Source organism: Malus domestica, chromosome 01 (genome assembly GCF_042453785.1).
Source record: "Malus domestica chromosome 01, GDT2T_hap1".
Classification (NCBI taxonomy): domain Eukaryota; kingdom Viridiplantae; phylum Streptophyta; class Magnoliopsida; order Rosales; family Rosaceae; genus Malus; species Malus domestica.
In genome coordinates this window covers 12,716,598-12,736,720 of record NC_091661.1, presented here as the reverse complement: position 1 = coordinate 12,736,720, position 20,123 = coordinate 12,716,598, and the positions used below count along the sequence as shown (strand labels likewise).

General features: G+C 40.2%; 1 protein-coding gene and 1 long non-coding RNA gene across 2 annotated transcripts; both read left to right on the top strand.

Annotated features, from left to right (window-relative positions):
• The first annotated feature begins 2,194 nt into the window (after positions 1 to 2,194).
• Positions 2,195 to 4,284, top strand: LOC114827435 (transcription factor bHLH94-like). The gene is made up of 3 exons (XM_029109249.2): positions 2,195 to 2,982; positions 3,157 to 3,585; positions 4,040 to 4,284. Exons 1-3 carry the CDS (start codon positions 2,536 to 2,538, stop codon positions 4,139 to 4,141), a joined length of 978 nt encoding a protein of 325 aa, XP_028965082.1. The 5' UTR covers positions 2,195 to 2,535; the 3' UTR covers positions 4,142 to 4,284.
• Positions 4,285 to 17,796: 13,512 nt separating this feature from the next.
• On the top strand, positions 17,797 to 20,123 carry LOC139195840 (uncharacterized). The gene is made up of 3 exons (XR_011580892.1): positions 17,797 to 17,935; positions 18,070 to 18,191; positions 19,849 to 20,123. It is a non-coding gene; the product is annotated as an uncharacterized lncRNA (long non-coding RNA).

Sequence of the window (20,123 nt, the reverse complement as noted above, 5' to 3'; positions counted from 1 at the left end):
AACGTTGTTGACATTTTCACTCACCACCACGCACGATGTTGCTATCACCGAAAGCTAAATTTTCTTGCAGTCACAAGCAGGAGGTCCACAATAGAAAGATGAACTCAGATCGATTGGAGATCGAACTCGAAACGAGTAAAGATCGAGTCCGACTCGGTTAGAGAGTGAAAGTCGTAGTGACCAAGCAAGGTCTGCAACAGATTTGTTCAAGTTCTATACTGGATTTACTCTGATGTTGAGCTGTTGAGGTTCCATTGCTTAAATTCTTCTATTTCTGCACTGCTTGATTAAAATCGTTCTACAACGTCCAACTTCCTTCAATTTAAACTAATTTATATCTAAAAAACTTATTACTGGTTTAAAAATAAAAAAATAAATTATTGAATCCCAGGAGGATGCCAAACATATTCTTAACCTTTAAATTGTGCTAAAATACCCTAATTAGATTTCTACACCAGCATGACATATATATAATTCGTGGTTAGATTTCTATACCCGCATGACGGATGTAAATCGTGGTATCACAATATAAGTACAACGCTTCAACAAGCAAAAAGTGCTAAGAATATCCTATATATTAAGGATAATGTTAGAGAAACTAAATTTGTAGACCAAATTTTACAAACCAAATAACATGGAAGTTGATGATTGAATTATTACTTAAGTGTTGATTAACGTGTGCTTATTTCTTATTGGTGACACATTATTTTAATTTGCAAATTTAGTCTACAAATTTGGTTTAAGTTGCATTACTGATATATTAAATACTCTGTGTAATCATTCATCAAACTAGACTTTATTTATTTTTATTTTTTGTTGAAATTTAGACTCCCTTTACAATTGAATAGAAAAATATCATCAACCAAAAGCTAGTAGGTGATCAGGGCTGGCCCTGAGGGTAGCCCAAGTAAGTGCCCGCCTAGGGCCCCCACTTCGGAAGGGTCCCCCAAAAAAATTTATATCCTGTAATTAACATATAAATACAAAAAAAAAGTAAGAAATATCATAACTCATTTGTTAGTGCAGTGGAAATGTTGGCTTCATTTTTCTTTGGGGTGTTCAGTTCGAAACACGAAGTTGCCTTTCACTGTCCAACTCACAATCCATCTGTCCAAATGCATGTAAAGTTATAAAACTCAAGGCTCTTTGCAATCTTTTTTCTTTCAACTTCTCATTCTCTCCATTTCTATTGAATGTTTAAACCAACTTCTCATTCTGTCCATTTCTATTTAATGTTTAAACCAACTATCATATGCTCTTAAAGATTGTACTTTAAAGTCATCAAAACTTTGAATTTTATATATTTCTTTTCAATAACTTTTTATTCAATGGATTATTTTAATATTCAATTCGTTAGTGTGATGTTGATTTTAGAAGAAAAAAAAAACACAAGAGAAACAATTGGCGTTGAATTAATTATACTCGTTAATCAAGTTTTATTGTTATTTACTCTCTTGATCATCAAGTTTTATTGTTCTTCACTCTTAATCTTAAACTCTTGACTGCAAACATTTAGTACATTTGTATCTAAAAACGTGAATCGTGTAATGTTTAAATAAGGTTTGTATATTTATCTTCTTTTGATATTAATTTTTAATGATATTTGATGTGAAAATAGAACTTTTTATGTATTTAGCGAATTCTTTTTTTATACAAATCAATATACAAAGAACTGGAGATCAAAAAATTTTAGGACCCTACTTCGAAAGCTCGCCTAGCGCTCCCAAATTCTTAGGGCCAGCCCTGTAAGTGATATCATCCTTAAGATTGCATTTCATTAGCAAGATGAGAATATTATTTTTATGATTCAATTTATACCTTGGCACAATTATATTCTCCAAAGGAAGGATGCAGAATTTAACACGTATATATCATAAGAATGTATTAGAACATATCACTCAATCAGTCCATGGAGAGGGGACCTAAATAATTAATTGGTCTTTTGGTCTTTGTCATGGATGATTGCAGGGCATGTCTCTCCCTTTCATTGTTTGGTCACTCCTAACCCGTGGATTCTTCCCCTGACAATAAACTTTGTACACTTGCTGGCCCCATGCTGCTTTTTGCTTCCCCCAGTGTGCCACGTACTCTCCCAGCAGAGTCAGCCCTACGTCTACACAGTAAATACGACCAAATTATGAACATGTACGTCAATTTCTAAGCAAAAGAGAATCACAAATTAAAACTGGCTGTAGATCTTATTCACACAATAATACAGAAGGAAATATTGACCACACGCAGAGTCACAGACGACATTCTCTCTCCCAATGCCTACATGTTGGCTTGGATTATATATTTATATATATGGTTTCTCCGCAACTTGTTGGCTAGATTAAACTTTGATCTCTCTCTGCAACTTGCTAAGAAAATCGTTCACTTAGTCTTTGTGTTTGTTGGAAGAATCATTCTCCCTTTAAATTATAGTGATCTCAGATCGCCATAACTCAAGCAGCAAAAAAGTTTGCCCTTGTTCTTCCCTCACATATTCTATTAGGTTTCAGCATTTTAGCCCGTGGAGAGAGAGAGAGAGAGAGAATGACATTAGAGGCGGTGGTGTTCCAAGAAGAACAATATAGCCATGGTTGGAAGGATTCGCAGGCCATAGGAGGAGGTGGTGGTGGTGGTGGATCTTGGAGCCATGGCTTTGATTTTGGAGAAGAAGATCACCAAGAAGAGAGTAATAAGGTAGGGCAACAAGGTTTCAATATGAGTTTGGACTCTTCACCTTCTTCAATGGTGCAAAGTGTCAATGACTTTGACAAAAATAATGGGTCAGCTTTCAATCACGTTTTCCCTTCGATTGAAGCTCTGGCAGCCACCACAGGCCGGAAGAAGAGAAAGCGCATCCGAAGCATCAAGAACAAGGAATTTATGGAGACACAAAGGATGACCCACATTGCTGTTGAACGCAATCGGAGGAAGCAAATGAATGTCTATCTTGCTGCCCTCCGCTCTATGATGCCCGCTCCCTATGCCCAAAGAGTAAATTTCACCCAACTCTCTAGATTTGATATATGATACTTTTGCAACATAATTGAAACCTCTCCTCATAAAGTGAAAAAGCAAAATATGAAAACATAAAATTTTCCATGTTTTACTCGAAGAAAATAATTAATGTCTTCTACTAACTTACCTAGAGTTCTTTTTGGTACATAGGGAGACCAAGCATCAATTATCGGAGGAGCCATTAATTTCGTGAAGGAGCTTGAGCAACTTCTACAATCTATAGAAGGCCAGAGACGAACCAATCAACAATCAGATCATCACTTAAATTTCGCCTCGATCTTCTCTAGCTTCTTCGCCTTCCCTCAGTACTCGAACTGTTCGACCAACCATGGCCATGGCCTATACAACAATAGCTCAATAGAGCTTTCAAATGAGTTAACGGCTGAGAAGCGGTCGTCGGCGATTGCAGATGTTGAAGTGTCAATGGCGGAAAGCCATGCCAATATCAAAGTGCTTGTTAAAAAGCAGCCAAGGCAGCTCTTGAATATGGTGCTTGGTTTGCATTCTCTGCGCTTTATGATCCTTCACCTCAATGTCACTACCGTGGATAGTATGATCCTTTACTCTTTCAGTGTCAAGGTAAGTTAAAGATATAAATAATTTGTTGAGTTTTTTATTGTTTAGATTCATAAGTACATATCAACACAGAAACGAAAAGGATAATTATATTTTACACCCTTCACGATTGAGGTTATTTTCAAAATGAGACACAAGGTTTTAATTTTGTCGCATTACACCCTAAAGTTTTGAAATGTATTGATTTAGGCATTTGTCTTCTTTAATATCTAATCCTTCATCAAGCAATCAATTTGGACAAATTAATCCTTATGGTGTAAAATTAAAAAAAATATATATTAAAACTTCATGGTCTATTTTGAAATTCTTCTCACACCTCATGAATGTAATTATACCAATAATAAAATTGATTACACTTTTAATGAGTTTAATTTATTAAGCCGAACCACTCTTATTAGTTTGATAAATAAGTGAAACCCACTTTTAATTGAATTTTGTGTTTGAATTGATGAGACAGATTGAAGATAATTCTCAGCTGACCTCAGTGAATGAGATTGCAGCTGATGTGTATGAAATGGTGGGTAGGATTCAGGAGGAAGCTCAGCATTTAGCTCAATAACCTTTATTAGTTTGTCCACTAGTATTGGCATCATGCTTTCTTCTTTATGTAATGTAGTAAATGGAAACAACTTGCGTTACATTTCTTAATTTTTACTTTCCAAGAATTATCTGCATTATGAAATGGCTTAAATTTCTGATGAACTTAGTTGTCCTCCCCATATTGGCATAATAGGTTGGTTGTTGTCGAAGAAATATGAGTTGTAAGGGCATATTTTTAAGTAATCCTAAAAATAAGTATTATTAGTATAAAATTGTAAATAAGAGACATTTTTGACATGTTACGTGAACTTTTACACTTTCTAATTATTAAAGGAATTAAAAGTTTAATGGATCCCATTCTATTGTGATCACTATCTTATTCATTTTTTTTTTTTCAAAGACATGCCTTTTATCTATTTATACATATTTTATAGGGTGTTTTTATGTTTCTGTTTATATACTTTTTATTGCAGGCTATATTTTAATATAATTTTACATATCAAAGAGGCATGTGAATTTTGTCATTTCTATAGGTGTTTTGTTTGCATGGCTATATTTCTAAAGAATCCTAAAAGTAAGTGTTAATTTTTAAAATTATAAAGCCTACGTGGCCCGTATGCCAAATTATTAGAAGCTAACTCCATTTTTTGGTGGCTTGAATATTGATGTGGGCATTCCAATTCGCCCCATGCTCTGCCAGCCAAATAACTTGAATGTGGTGGTTATGCAATCATTGCGAAGTTTTGGATCTTGTGCACTAGGTTTGATAGCCTCAACTATATTGGTGAAAATATAGGTCTGCCGAATTTGTACCAAACTGTATGGAAGATACTCAAAGTAGACAAACGTCTTAATTGTAAAACTGGTTCGGCTGTATGTGTACTGGACTTGGAATGTAACCTGGGAGTAACCAATCATAGAATACCTCACGACCTCTTTCGGCAGAAGAATCAAAGACTCTTCGCCGACTCAGACTTAAGATAAATAGCCAGCCACATACTGAAAGAGAATCTTCATCTATCCAGTCAATTGAAACTCCTAAAGCAAACTGACTCTATAGCTCCTGGCCCATCTATCCAGTCAGTCGCCTTCAATGGTTTCTTCTAGATACCTCGTCTATGTAGTCGTTTGCTGTCCTTCGGCTGCCAACCCAAACCCGTCTATCCAGTCAGAATTTGTGTTGACAATTAGTGGATCATTTACTTTTCACAAAAAGAGTGTGAAAGAGTTTCGCGTAGACCTTGGTTTGTGTGTTGAGTTGATGAAAGTCTTTTTCTTGTTGCCTATACTCTTGTATTATAGGACCAAATTACTTCAGTGTGGTGGAACCTAGCGGGAATTGTATCGCACCAACAAATGATTCATATTTGTGGAGCCAAAAATATTCACAAGGCGACATGTGGGTTTTTTGGACAAAAAGGACAAAAATACCCTTGCAGTACAACAAGGTTCCTACGCGCAAGCAGCGGGCAACTCTCTTTCAACCAAGACAGAAGTGCCCAAAATAGGTAACAATTCAAAGTCCATCTCATCAAATCCTTTCTACAAGGTAATTCCCAAACACATTCCTTTTAAATTATGTTAATTGGCTAATTAATGGGTTTATTGCCTAATTGACCCATTAATTCTCAATTAAACCATCCATTATATCCAAATAACCACAAAATACAACCAATTCAACCCTAAAACATCACATGGCCGGCCATCCCCTTAATCTTTCTACTTTCCCTATCTTTTCCCACTTTGCTACCCCAATTAAGCTAGCTAATTGATTCTATAACCATCCATTTATTCCCTTTATGTTTAATTAGCAAATTTATCATAATAAATTGGCTAATTAAACCTAAATTAAACCTAAAAACCCTAGCCACCTCTTATCCCTATAAATATACTCCCATTCTCACCAAAAAGCTAATTCCAACACTTTGGCAAAAATCCCAAAATTCTCTAAACACTCTTTCTCTCTAAATTCTAACTTTGGCATCGGAGGTTCTTCGGCCAAAGCCCCCCCCCATTCATCATGGGCGCGTGAGGCTCTTGGCCTTAACCTAAGATGTTAATTGTTTTGTAGGTGCAAAATCGTCCAAGATCGAGGAGGAAGAAATTTGCATCCACAAATTGGTGCTTTAATTGAGAGTTGAAATCCATACTCGTAGAAGACTCTCGCACAAAAATGTTTTTTCTTTATTTTCTAGTCCATTTGAATATTTTTCATACGTTCTTATTATTAGAATTTTTTTACTTGCAAAGGTTCTTTGATAAAACGTATAAGCAAAATATAATGGCTAGAAATTTAGAAAATTCCACAAGTGAAAATTCTAATGTTCAAGAAATGGGGTTGCGGAGATCCGTGAGGCTAAATGCGACAATAAGGGGAGCGGCATCATCATCACGAGCTTCCACCATGGGAACCACCGTGGTGGCTACCTCGGTAGCCACCCGCGGCGAGGTCCATGGTGCCTTCACCACGGCCACCATGGGAACCACCGCGGTGGCTACTTCGGTAGCCACTCGTGGCGAGGTCCATGGAGCCTTCACCACGGCCCGGAGATCCGTGAGGCAAAATGCGACAATAAGGGAAGCGGCATCATCACCACAAGCTTCTACCATGGGAACCACCGTGGTGGCTACCTCGGTAGCCACCCGCGGCGAGGTCCATGGTGCCTTCACCACTGCCACCATGGGAACCACCGCGGTGGCTACTTCGGTAGCCACTCGTGGCGAGGTCCATGGAGCCTTCACCACGGCCCGAGCCGTGCCATCCAAGGCTCACGGTACTAAGACCACGATCCAAGCCGTGCCATCCAAGTTTACGTGGACCCAAGCCCAAGCCTCGCATTCACATGCACCGCGTATTGAGCAGTCTGCTCCCGTGATCCAGCCTGCTCCCGTCAAGCAACCCACTCTCACGGCCCAACCTGCTCCTGCCGAGCAGCCTGCTCTCGTGACCCAGCCTGCTCCCGACGAGCAGCCCACTCCCGTGGCCCAGCCCGCTTTCGTCGAGCAGCCCACTCTGGTGGCCCAGCCTGCTCCTGCCAGCAGCCTACTCCCGTGGCCCAGCCTGTTCCTGCCAAGCAACTTGCTCTCGTGACCCAGCCTGCTCCCGACGAGCAACCCACTCCTGTGGTCCAGCCTGCTTCTTTCGAGCAGCCCACTCTCACGGCCCAGCCTGCTCCCGTGGCTTTCCAAGCAGCCCAAGTCGACCCAAGACTATCTCAACCATCCGGACCTACCATCGAGCCGGGGGCATTCTCACCACATTTTTTCGCGGGTTTGACATTTCCCAACTCAAATCTCGCGCCCGAAGTCTACCACCCTTTCACTGCCCAAGGAGGCGCATTCCTTCCAAGCTCTTCCAATCCAAATGGCGAACAACACTTGTCTCGACAAGTCATAGAGTTGACGAGCGCCCTTGTACAATAGAAAACCTTGGTGAATCAACTTTTGCAACGTATCGGGATCCAACGTGCCCCGGACGAGGTATCCCGAAGTAGGACAAGGGCAGACGAACATTTCCAGCAGCGTCCCGGTAAGCAGCCCTTCGACCAGCCACGAGCCGAACGTTTGGGCAGTGTACATTCCCGTCTTAGAGCGCGAGGGAGCATGCACTCTCGACTAGGCCCACGAATGAGCATACATTCACGGTTGGGGTCATACTCCGATAGTCAACATGAGCAACCTTCCGGGCAAAGTGTCTATTCGCAGCTAAGCCCACAAGGAGCATCATCCACCTCACATCAGAGTAGGCAGCACGACGGACGGAGAGAAGCAGTCACTCAATCCAGCTCAAGTTCAACCAGCAGCCTGTGAAGAACTCGCTCGCCTACTAGGAACGCACCACATGCACTGCATCCGCGGCATAGACAAGCCAAACACATGGCAGAGTAGCCTAGACCAGCAAGTCATGACTGGGGGCAGCCGAGAGCTCTGCTACCCCAACAAAGGCAAATTCAGGAAGAAGTAGAGGGACTCTTGACCAACCGATTGCATGATTTCCAACGCAACGAGGTCACCGACGAGGCACTACGACGGAACATAACCAACATAAGCAGGTCACCCTTCACGGAGGAGATCGAGCAGGCAGAGCCTCCACGCGAGTTTAGCATGCCACATTTCACATCTTTCAAAGGGGATGAAGACCATGAGAGACACTTAAAACGTTACCAAAGCGCAATGATCCTTTATCAAAACAACGATGATCTCATGTGCAAGATATTCGCCACCACTCTACAAGGCGAGGCGCAAGATTAGTTCTACACCCTGCCGCCACAATCTATCCGGAATTTCTACGAACTTTCTTTGGTTTTCACCAAAGAATATTCATCCTATCGCTCGATCAAAAAGAAGTCTGACCATTTGTTTGACGTCAAGAAGAACCCAAAGGAGTCGCTTCGCGACTATGTGAGGAGGTTCAAAGTAGAGAAGGTAAAAATAGTCGGATGCAACGACTCGATAGCTAGAGCAGCCTTCCAAAAAGGACTTCCAGCAGACCACCCGCTATTCGGAAAATTGATCATGAAAGAAGATCTAACTCTGGCAGACTCTTTTGCTTTAGCAGAGAAGCATGCCCTTTGGGATGAGGCTCGCCAATGCACATTCAATGACTTGAAGAAGTACCCGACATCACCTCCCTAGAAGCAGCGGAGAACTTATTCGCATGTTTGACGGTATCTAAAGTAGCAATAAGCTCTACCATTATGCGAGAAGAGCTGGGGACCCGATTACCTGTATTCTACAGTTACCTGCAGTCATCATCATGACGCACTATTCCGCCGAATCCAAACCGACGACGATAAAGGCGTAGACCCTGGCAGATGCAAAGTTTTCTGACGAACGCAACAACTCGGCCCAACGATGCCCCGAAGGCAGTCGAGCACACTTTAGCCGCACATATTCCCTCAATGGAGATTTCTGGCATTCGCATGTCAACGGCGCATCCAACAACAAAGGCTCGCGAGCAGCCGTGGTTTGTGGCAACCGACTACTTCACCAAATAGGTGGAAGCATAGCCCATGACAACCACGATTCAGACAGACATAGAGCGCTTCATATGGAGGAACATCATTTACCAATTTGGCATCCCTTAATCCATCGTCACCAACAACGGCCTGCAATTCGTAGGCAAAGATTTGGCGAAGTTCTTCCAAAAATATGGCATCAAGCAGCATATGTCCATGCCGAGATATCCTCAAGGCAACGGGCAGGCCGAAACATCCAAAAAGATGGATCTCATCTGGGAAGGTCCGTACAAGCTCAGCAGAATAGGCGGCAAGAGTAATTATACCTCCGCTACCATGAAACGATAAAAAGATCGAAAAGTAGTGGAGCGCCTACAATCTGAAGAAGTACCATGTGTGACCCCCTACTACATCAAAGCCCGAAGACTCAAGAAGCTCGACGGGCACCACCTCACAAGTCGAGGACTATCCAATTGTTATGCAGTTCCTACCTTACAGCTAAGTTCTCGTTCGTTTCACTCGTTTTTCAATGAGGAATTCAGAAGTAATCACAACTTGGCTCGGCTGCATGCTTACAACAACTGATCACTCCAGCACTTCAATAGAAGACTGCGCCCTTCTTAGGGACCCATCGCAGGAATTGCGCCCCCCTCTCCGATGGACCAACCATGCTCTCCAGTGCGAGAGGGTAAACTAATTGCTCTCCAGTGCGAGAGGGTAAACCAATTCCCCGACACCCATATGGGTCAGCTCTCCAAGACGGGAGGATAAACTTTACATTCCGAATATCCAGACATGGATGAGCCTGGCTGCCCTAGTATAACTAGATGCACGATGGCTTGCGCCGGGATTCCTAGAAGTAGCCGCAATGGTCTTTTCAAGGCTTAGCTAACTGAAGGATTTTAGGTCTCTTGGCCTAATCCGTGAGGAACCGGGCCCTAGAGACGGAGAAGGCACATTACGCAGTACATCTGATGGACGGCTGCCCTGGAATCCTAAAGCTGCTACCGAGTGCACTAAGGTAGCCTACGGATTCCGGAAGACTGCCTACGGCTTGCCCTTCGAGCAGTAAAGCCGCGCTAGACTTATACAACCGCACATTCTTGTGAAAGGTTAAACAAGCTAGCGCGCATATACGAAGTTTTATCCACTGTCGACATGCTACGTAATCGATAAGCTTCACCTCTGCCAAGCGCGGAACAACCTACACCAAGTCCTAAAGTGTTGTGATACTTGCTACGCAACCTACGGAACTGAAGAAAGTCAAGGTTAACAGCCTAGTGGTTACGCGGACTTTTCTTCTTCTGTAAGTAAGGCATCCGGCTGCCAACCCTATGGCTAACAACTTTGCAAAGTTCTACACCAACACCTACGGCTGCATAGGCTACGCGAGCTTGTCTGCTTATAAAAAAGTAGCATGCCTGCCACTGGTCTATCAAGTCTAAAGGTTAGGGCATGAACAAAAGAAGTGAAGATGAAGAAAAACGAAGGAAAACATGTTTATAAACAACTAGCAAAGGCCGAAGGAGTTCAAGCAAAACAAGAGCTACAAGGAAAAACAAAGAAAATCCTAAAGGCTACCTAAAATACTACACTACAGCAGCTTGGACATCCCACGACTACTCGGTCGCCACACCTTCAACAGCCGTAACACTCTTAGCAGCGGCATCATCCGGCGCTTCACCCCCGGCTGCCCCAGTCTGGGCACTAACTTCTCCAACTACTTCACCAATGGAAGCCTTAAAAGTAAAAGCAAGCAAGTCTTTCGGAGAAATAGAGAAGGTCTTAAAACCTCAAGCCCATCATTCTCACCCTTCAGCTGCTCATTCTTCTTAAGCAGACTAACACAGACGTGCTGCAGCTCATCCACTCCCTTCTTAGCATAAGCAGCGAAACAATCTAAAAAATTGCAAGCTTAAGATCTTGAATCTAAGGCGAATCAATCTCAGTAGCAAAGGGAGTAGGCTTTGGCGCCACTTTAGCAGCAGAGTCCACCTTACCACTCTTCATAATAGCAAGTCTCTACAAAGGTGAACCGGACTTGGCTCCCAAAGAACGTCCTGGTACAGACTTCGGCACTGGGGGCATGATAAAACCTTTACGCTGAGCAATCTTATCCACAATTGTACTAGCCATTCTCAACATGGAAGACGCCACATGCTCAAATCTAGCAGCCTTATTTTTCTTCCCATTAGAAGAAGTCATGTCAATCACATACCTCTCGGTAGCAAGCGGACCCTCATGAGCAGCAGAAGAAGTCTTCAGTTTTTTCTTAACTAGGCATCTCATGAGCAGGCGGGGAAGATCTCTTCTTTCCATCTTCATTCATAGTAAGCTCCACGACAGCGATCAGACAAGCCAATGCATCTGCCTTGATCCTCTTTACCTCATCTTTCTGGAGCAGCCCACATTTCTTTCAGCAAAGAAGACTAAGCAGCCAACGACATTCATGGTACTCAGCAGGGGAGCTCAACCCAGCATTCCAGCAGGCAGAAGGCCTGCATGCCCAACATCCAGCAGCCCATGAGACCCGCAATCTCCTTATTTCTCTCAATCGCCAGCCTGGCACGAGTCAGGTCCAAGAGCCCAAAGGACATGAGCCATGTGGCTCGCCTAACACTGTGCCCTAGCGCCACAATCCTCGACCCCAGCTGCACAAGCTGCCCTTGGCTCAAGCCAAGCCAAGCTGCCCAAGCAGTGGTCCCTGCCACGACATCTCCTCAGCTCATGCCGAGCCAGCTCCTGGCCCCTGCCAGCCGACGTGCCGCACCACCCCGACGGCTACCCCGCAATAGCACTATCCAAGAATAAGGCAAGAAAAATTAAATTTTTCTTACATTAGTGCGGCACGAAGAAGACGAAGAAAGCAACGAAAGACGGTCCTTTGCACGGGCAAGATGTAGAAGATTGCTAGAGGAGGGGGAACAAATATCCTCTAAGCTATCTCTCTCTTGTAGGGTAGAATAAATCGCTCTCCAAAGTTGATTTAATAACCCACTTAAGGTGGACTTAAATAGGCTTTGAGAGAAATTTATTTCCCTTTCCTAGAAGGATCTAATTTCCTATTAAAGAGAGAATCTACATCAAAATAGGAAGCAGTCCTAAGTTTCCTAAAGCAAGAAAATCTCTACACCTGCCGCCCTTTTCTGCGAGCAGCCCAACAGGTGTGGGGGCATTTGTGGAGCCAAAAATATTCACAAGGCGACATGTGGGTTTTTTGGACAAAAATGACAAAATACCCTTGCAGTACAACGAGGTTCCTACGCGCAAGCAGCGGGCAACCCTCTTTCAACCAAGACAAAAGTGCCCAAAATAGGTAACAATTCAAAGTCCATCTCATCAAATCCTTTCTACAAGGTAATTCCCAAACACATTCCTTTTAAATTATGTTAATTGGCTAATTAATGGGTTTATTGCCTAATTGACCCATTAATTCTCAATTAAACCATCCATTATATCCAAATAACCACAAAATACAATCAATTCAACCCTAAAACATCACATGGCCGGCCATCCCCTTAATCTTTCTACTTTCCCTATCTTTTCCCACTTTGCTACCCCAATTAAGCTAGCTAATTGATTCTATAACCATCCATTTATTCCCTTTATGTTTAATTAGCAAATTTATCATAATAAATTGGCTAATTAAACCTAAATTAAACCTAAAAACCCTAGCGACCTCCTATCCCTATAAATATACTCTCATTCTCACCAAAAAGCTAATTCCAACACTTTGGCAAAAATCCCAAAATTCTCTAAACACTCTTTCTCTCTAAATTCTAACTTTGGCATCGGAGGTTCTTCGGCCAAAGCCCTCCCCCATTCATCGTGGGCGTGTGAGGCTCTTGGCCTTAACCTAAGATGTTAATTGTTTTGTAGGTGCAAAATCGTCCAAGATCGAGGAGGAAGAAATTTGCATCCACAATATTCCCGTGGTAAACCGTGAAGTGTGACATAAATTAGTTCAGAATCTTCAACCAGGGCACCAACATTAACAAGAGCATCATTGATCTCTTCAATTGGTTGAAGATATTGAGCAGCTGTGGAATTGCCTTTCAAGATGCTAGAGCTCATGGATGTGCGATTGAGAGGTCGTCACGAGTCGTGACTCCAATTTTGCCCAAAGCTCTCTGGATGTGGTGACTTCAACAGTGTAAGGAATGATCGACTCATAAAGCGTGGAATTGATCCAGATTAGGATGTTATGATCGTTCTTAAACCAAGAAACGTATGCCAGATTCAGAACTTGATTTCCAATAGCATCTGAGATGAATTGAGGTGGAAGAGGCACCGATCCATCAAGAATTCTAGTAAGATTATAGCGCGGAAGATCGGAGCAAACAACGCACTCTAAGTGAGATAATTGGATGTAGTCAGCTTGATCAGAACCAGAGATCCTATATTCTGAATCATAATTGAAGTGTAGAGAGAGTGGAGCTTGAATTAGAGAGATGATCAAGATGAATCTATGTAGCCGACTCAGAAGAGGGAGAAGCTGAGGTCGCCATGAGAGAGAGTTAGGGTTTGGCGGTGAAAGCTTGGCGTAGAAGTGATCACTCATATATTTCATGCATTTATACCATCTATTTCTAAAGTCTTTGTGATGTTTTTGTGTTAAAATTGTGGCATTTTACCTTACCTTGTGTTAATGTGCAGTTAATTTTGTTTTAGGTTCAATTTCAAGCAAAATTGAGAAAAGGAAATAAAAAATAAATTAAAAAATAAAACAACAGAAAATAATGTCACGGAAAGGGATACACTGACATAATAAAAGAATAAGGAAAGAGGTAGAACGGCAGACAGAGAAGAGTGGGAAGGAAGTGGAGTGCGCATGGGATGGAAGTGGAACAAAAAGCAGGAGAGGGAGTGAGGAGTGCGGGATAAAAGCAAAGAAAAATAGAAGAATAAGAAAGAGTGCAGCACGGCATGAATAAACAAAGGGAAAAGCGGACTGGCTGGCGGAGAAGACTAAGAGTGCGGGAAGAAAACAGAAAAGAAATAAAAAGACAGAAGACAGAGGCAGTGACCAGGCACAGGGAAGTGTGCGGAGAGAAGACGAGAAACAGAGAGAGGAAGGCAGGTGGAAGAAAAAAAGCACAGAAGGAGAGGGCGCAGCAGAAGCAGTGCACAGAGAAGCACAGAAAACTGTGCAGGAAAAAGAAATAAGAAGACAGAGGGGGGAGGGGGGAGAGAGACTGACGTGAGAGGACAGGGAAGCAGAGAAAACTGTGTGGAAAAAGAAATAAAAGAAGAATAAGAAGCAGAGGAGAGGCACGGCAGATAGCAAAGCTTCACTCTATTTTTCTTGGTTTTATCTTCTCAAACCCATGTTTTACTTTTGGTTTAATTTGTGAATTATGTGTAACTAAATTTTAAGTAGTTAGGGGCTGTTTTGAAGCCCCGAATATGATTGTAAGTTTGTTGTGATATTTTGTGTGAATGACTTTTATGAAAGGATGAAAATTGTTTCACTACTTATGTCATTGATAAATTCTTTATGTGTTTCTATGGATGCATACATAGTGAGCATATTTAGGATTTTAATGCTATGAATATATGTTTACCTGCCCTTGTTGAATGAGGACCTACATATGTTCTAGAGTAGCACTTGTTAATTGTGGTTAACATGTGAACCGATTTCTAGGATAAGTAAGACAACGCCAGTACTTACGATGCCTTGTGATGACTCAAACTCTTTTTATTCTTAATGATTTCTACTTGTTAAATCTATGAACACGCCATTCTAGATTGCATGTTAGGGACTAAGTTAAGTTGAAAACGCCATTCTCTTAACATACTACGTAAGAAAGAGTAATAGGTTGAGTTCTAACAGTGAGCCAACTTGAGCATCTTCATCCGGAAATAAAAGGGATTTGAATGAAACATAACATGCTTGCATGATTATTTGGTGGTGGATAGCATTTCCCCTAACTCGTTTTCTTAACTTGTGAATTAAAATCTATTGGTATTATTTAAAACTTGTTGAGGTCCTGTTTTGTCCTATTTAATTGAAATAGCTAATCAACTCCAAAAATCCCAAAACTTTGTGTGAGCATAGCTTGGTGTGTCTAGTTTATGTGTATAAAATTTCGTTGCATTTGGATAAGTGTAAGTTAGTCTAATAATTATTGTTCGGTGGCTGGTCAGTGGAGACAGCCACCCCGTTTTTGTGACATTTTAAGTATTTGGATAAAACAATCTTCTGCGGGAAAGACCCTTATTTTCATATGCTACAATCGACAAATTTTAGTGTTAATAAGGAAAATTAATAGGATATTTGTGTGCTACTTTGTGGTGTGCTTTTATGGCTATCAAGAAGCTTAGGGAGGAAGAAAGCTTAGCGAACAAGTTGTGGGAGGGAGAGCATGGATTGGATCAAGTCGGTGGATAGATGGCGAGTGATACCATGTTAGAGAAAATGAATTTCATTGAATGAATCATAAAATTACAATATTGTTGTATATATACAACCTTCCACACTCTCACATAACTCTAACCTTCTAACTAACTTGCCACCTAATACAACAATCTCAACAAATTAACCAACTCTAAGTTTTATCTCCAACTTAGTCTTCTACAATGCTACCCTTAACATTGGATGTCATTTTACAAAGTATAAAATTAGTATTAAAATTTTTATTAAAATGCGGGTGGAAAATAAGATAGTGGGGTAGATTTATCACCACTTTTTTTTCTTTTTTTTTAAAATCTTTTTGCTAGGTAAATTACTAAATAGGTTAAAGATATTTTTTTTTACTCTTTACATATTTTTACCTTTTGTTAAGTAGACTACATGTATCTTTTAGTTGCTGAGTTTCTTAACTTGGTACAAGTGAGTTATGCTTTTTTATAGCGATAGATGTTCAAAATTGAGAACAGTTATAATAAAAATAAAAAAACTATAAATGAAAACTAGGTACAATCAAACAAAGTACTTCTAAAGTTTTATTAAAAAAATGGCCCGACTTCTTCTATGTAAGTTGGGTTGACGCAACTCATCAATCTGCTTACTATTAATAGTGAGGAGATCATTTAACACATCTTTTCTCTCATTCTGCATTGTAATGGCTCGGAAAAATTGACTGGACCGTAGGAATGTAACTTTGTTAGGCATAGGACGCAAAGAGAGCACGAAAATGATCGGATGGGTCACTACAGTAGTTGTTACATCAGTTAATATAATTTCTCAAATTGAAAAAGAAATCATACGTTAAATCTTTATATATAAAGTCAAGGGTCTAATGAATAGTGTTTTTGGTGTCACAAGCTTCACCAAAGAAGGGGACAAAAATGCCCCTTAAACAAAAAAAAAACTTAAAAAGCAACTAAAAAAAATGCATCAAATGTGGCATGGGCATTTTTGTCATTTTAATAGTATTTTTTTAATAATTAATTTCTTTTGTACAGTTTTTTTTTTTTTAAATAATTAGTACCTCACAATAAGCTAGTAATAATGCGATTCAATTAGTTTTTCATTAAATATTATTTTTTCTATTTTTAAACACATTCAAAACATTTTAAGAGGCGTGCAATGTAGGTTATAAAAAAAGTATTTTGCACGCGGATAATAATGTGATTAAATTAGTTGTCAAATGTTTGTTTTTTTTTAACAAACAATATTATCTACACTAAGGGGGTGGGGGTGGACTTAGCCTCACAATGAGTTAGCAATAATGTGATTTAATCAGTTGTTTATTAAATATTATTTTCTCTTTTCTTAATATAAATTCAATAGAGACTAATTTTATTATGTGAATTCAGCTGCTTTAATTGATTTATGAGGGGTTCCTTCTAGCATGATCTAAGATTATTCATTTACTTCAAATATTTGACTTTCTTTTTGTCAATTTACGCATATAAATACATTTAAAATATGTAAGTCGCGCGTAGCATGCCGTGATTCAAAAAATGTCTTGCGTGAGCGCGTGCATGAAAGCTAATCTTGATAAAGGTAGTAAATAATTAGGATTTGGAGAAGAAACTGGGGTGTAAAAGCACTTCCCATTTATTTGTTTTGTTTTCTTAAGTTTTAGCAATAACCGCAGCTTTCTTAAACATTATCTTATTATGGTGATTATCACTTTGTTAAGGAGCAAGAGGGTTCAAGACAAACTTTGACTTATTAAAACTAGGTTCTAAGCTTGTAATCAGTTCAGCTAGTAAGAGATAATAGAAAACGGAAAAATTAGTATTCGGTCCCTAGTTATTATTATTCATTTACTGAGATCTTATTATTTTTAAATTTTGATTGAAGTCTCTAGCATTAATGTGATGATGAATTTACATGTTTATTACATAATTTTTTTAAAATAAAAATTAGTAATTGATTTAGGATTTTAATACTCACACCTCTATTAAACTCCTAATTAATTTTCAATTCAAACATTTCCAAAATAAAAAAAAAATACAATAAGTTTGTACCCATTAGTTTTTTTTATAAAAAGATTCTCAATTTTTTAATCTTAAATGTACCCATTCATATAATTTTCAATTTTTTTAAATCTTAAATGTATTGTCACAGCCCGTCCCGGGATTTCTATATCGGGAATGTGAAATGACGGAAATGACCTTAACGTGACTAAGGTAGGTGTGTGTGTGTGATATATTTCGGACTAAACGCACACATCTCATAAACTTTTGTAAATTATATTTATGTAGATTAAATTTTAGTTTGTGTTTTGTGTGGTAAGAAATAGATTTTTGATTGTGGTTGGACCACACACATACACCTCATCCCTCTCTCTTTCCCCCGTGTCTCTCTCTCTTCCCCGTCGACTTCTCTCTCTCTCTCTCACTCTCGAATTGTACGGCCTCACCTAAGAACCCTCTAAACTTCACAGATCGAGGCAAATAAGGTATGATTCTTCATCCTTTTGATGTTCTGAGTTGAATGGTACTAGTTTTAGGAAGTGAAACCCTCGGAATCACGTGAAACCCGAACTCCCATTTTATGATACTGTTCATGCACACATAAATTCTTGATTTTCAGGGAATTCTAAGCTTGTAGTGAGCTTAGTGAGGTCCCAAGGAAGCTCGGAGTGCTTCGTTTGAAGGTTTTGGACGTCGGGATCACTGGGTTCAACTTTGGCCGGTTTTCTTGGAATTTTTCCGGTGAGATTTCGTGATTTTTAGACCTTGAAACTAGTCTAATGTGATTCTGCATGTTGAGGGCTTCAAATTGATATATTATACGAAGAAAATGGTTGAGAAACGAAGGAGAACAAGGCAATTGAAAATTGCCCAGTTTTCCGGCCACCGGAAAAACCAGTCCGGCGAGCTCGCGAGGAAGAAGACGCGCGTGGGCGCGCGTGTACCGTGCCTATCCTTGGCGCGTGGGGGCGCGTGCCACATCAGAAAATCTTTCTAAAAATATTACGACGTCCGTGACGTCGAGTAGGTCACTGTGGTATATTCATATACCCAATTTGAGCACCGTATGAGAAGTTATTGAGTAATTGAACCTAAGTTGGTTACGATTCGTGGTTAAGAAAAAAAAATGTGAATTTACGATCTAACCGTCGGATCGTCACCAAACTTTGATACGTTGTAATACGTAATATTTGAGGATTATAGGAACTTACGGATCGGGAATCCGATTTACGGATCTTCCAGAATTAGAGTTGTAAGTTCATAAAATAGAATGTTAACCGTCACTTGGTTTTGGAAATTGACGGAGATCCAACCGTTGGATGGTAATGAAATTTTAGGATGTTGTCCTAGAGATATATTGTGGACCTCTGGAAGTTACGGATTTAAAATCTGAGTGGGAGATCTTCCGGATCGAACTACGTAGTGACGTATTTTATATAAGTTATATATTCTATCGATATGAATTCTGAGGTTGGATTTGATTATTGTTTTAGGCGCCGATCGTCATGGCGCCTTGGCGTATTGTGCTAGGGAGTTGTAGGGCGAACTCCAAGTGAGTGGGCAGTTTTGTTGTCGTATTACCTATATACAACTGTTTTTCCCAGAAAATTCGTTTATATGAAAATTATGATTTAAATTGCCATGCATGCAAATGTTGAGATATTTAGTTTGATAATGGATGCATATATATGTTAATTGACGCGGTGGACGCACAAGTGAGTTTTTATATTATTCAGATGAGTTATTTTATGAGAATTGCATTGAAAGCTCATAACCTGCACCTTAGGTGTTAGTGCTTATATTATTATTCACCACACCGCACGCTCGTCTTGGATCCAAGTAGGTGGATGTCGTACAGACCATGTGAGGGTTCCAACATGCTAGTCGTATAGATCACTAGATGTGATTCCGACTAGTGGGTGACCTTAGTTATGCGCGCTGATGATTGATGAGAGAAGCACTAGAGCGTATTTATACACCTTTCATCGTACAGACTACTATACGTAGTTCCGAGTGATGTGCAGTGTAGTGTCGTACAGGTCACAGTTGGTGACTCCAGCAGGGCCGTATAGGTCACTGTGGTGACTCCGGCTGAGTGGGATGTTGAGCTTTAGAATCAGCCGTACAGGACCATTGTAGGGTCTCCGGTTGATTTATTATTTCACCTGTTATATTGATGCATCCATATTCTGTTTTGACTTTATGGCATGGCATGATTTCTGGATTTTGATGCAGATTGATGATTTGAGATATGAGGATATTTTTTTTATACTATTATGTTATTTTCTGGGAAAAGTATACAGGTTTTACAGAGAGGGGTTAGAATTATTTTTGGCAAAATGTTTTTGAAAAGCTTTGGTTTTACTGACCCACTCAATTTTGTTTTTCGCCCCTCCAGGTTCAAGTTAGCAGAGCTTTGGTGGCCACGAGGAACCCAACGACGTTCTGACAGAATTCACAAAAGTAGGACTCACCCTCGGGGGTTTCCACTTTAGTAATTGTATTTTAAAAGCTTCCGAACTGTGTAAATGGTTACGTCACTCTCACGTGACGGCCAGCATGCCCTCCTTCGGGACGGGGTGTGTCATGTATCCATTCTTAAATGTACCAATTTGTTATATGTAAAATGTACCATTTTTTAATATAAAATAAACCCAATTTTTCAATATAAAA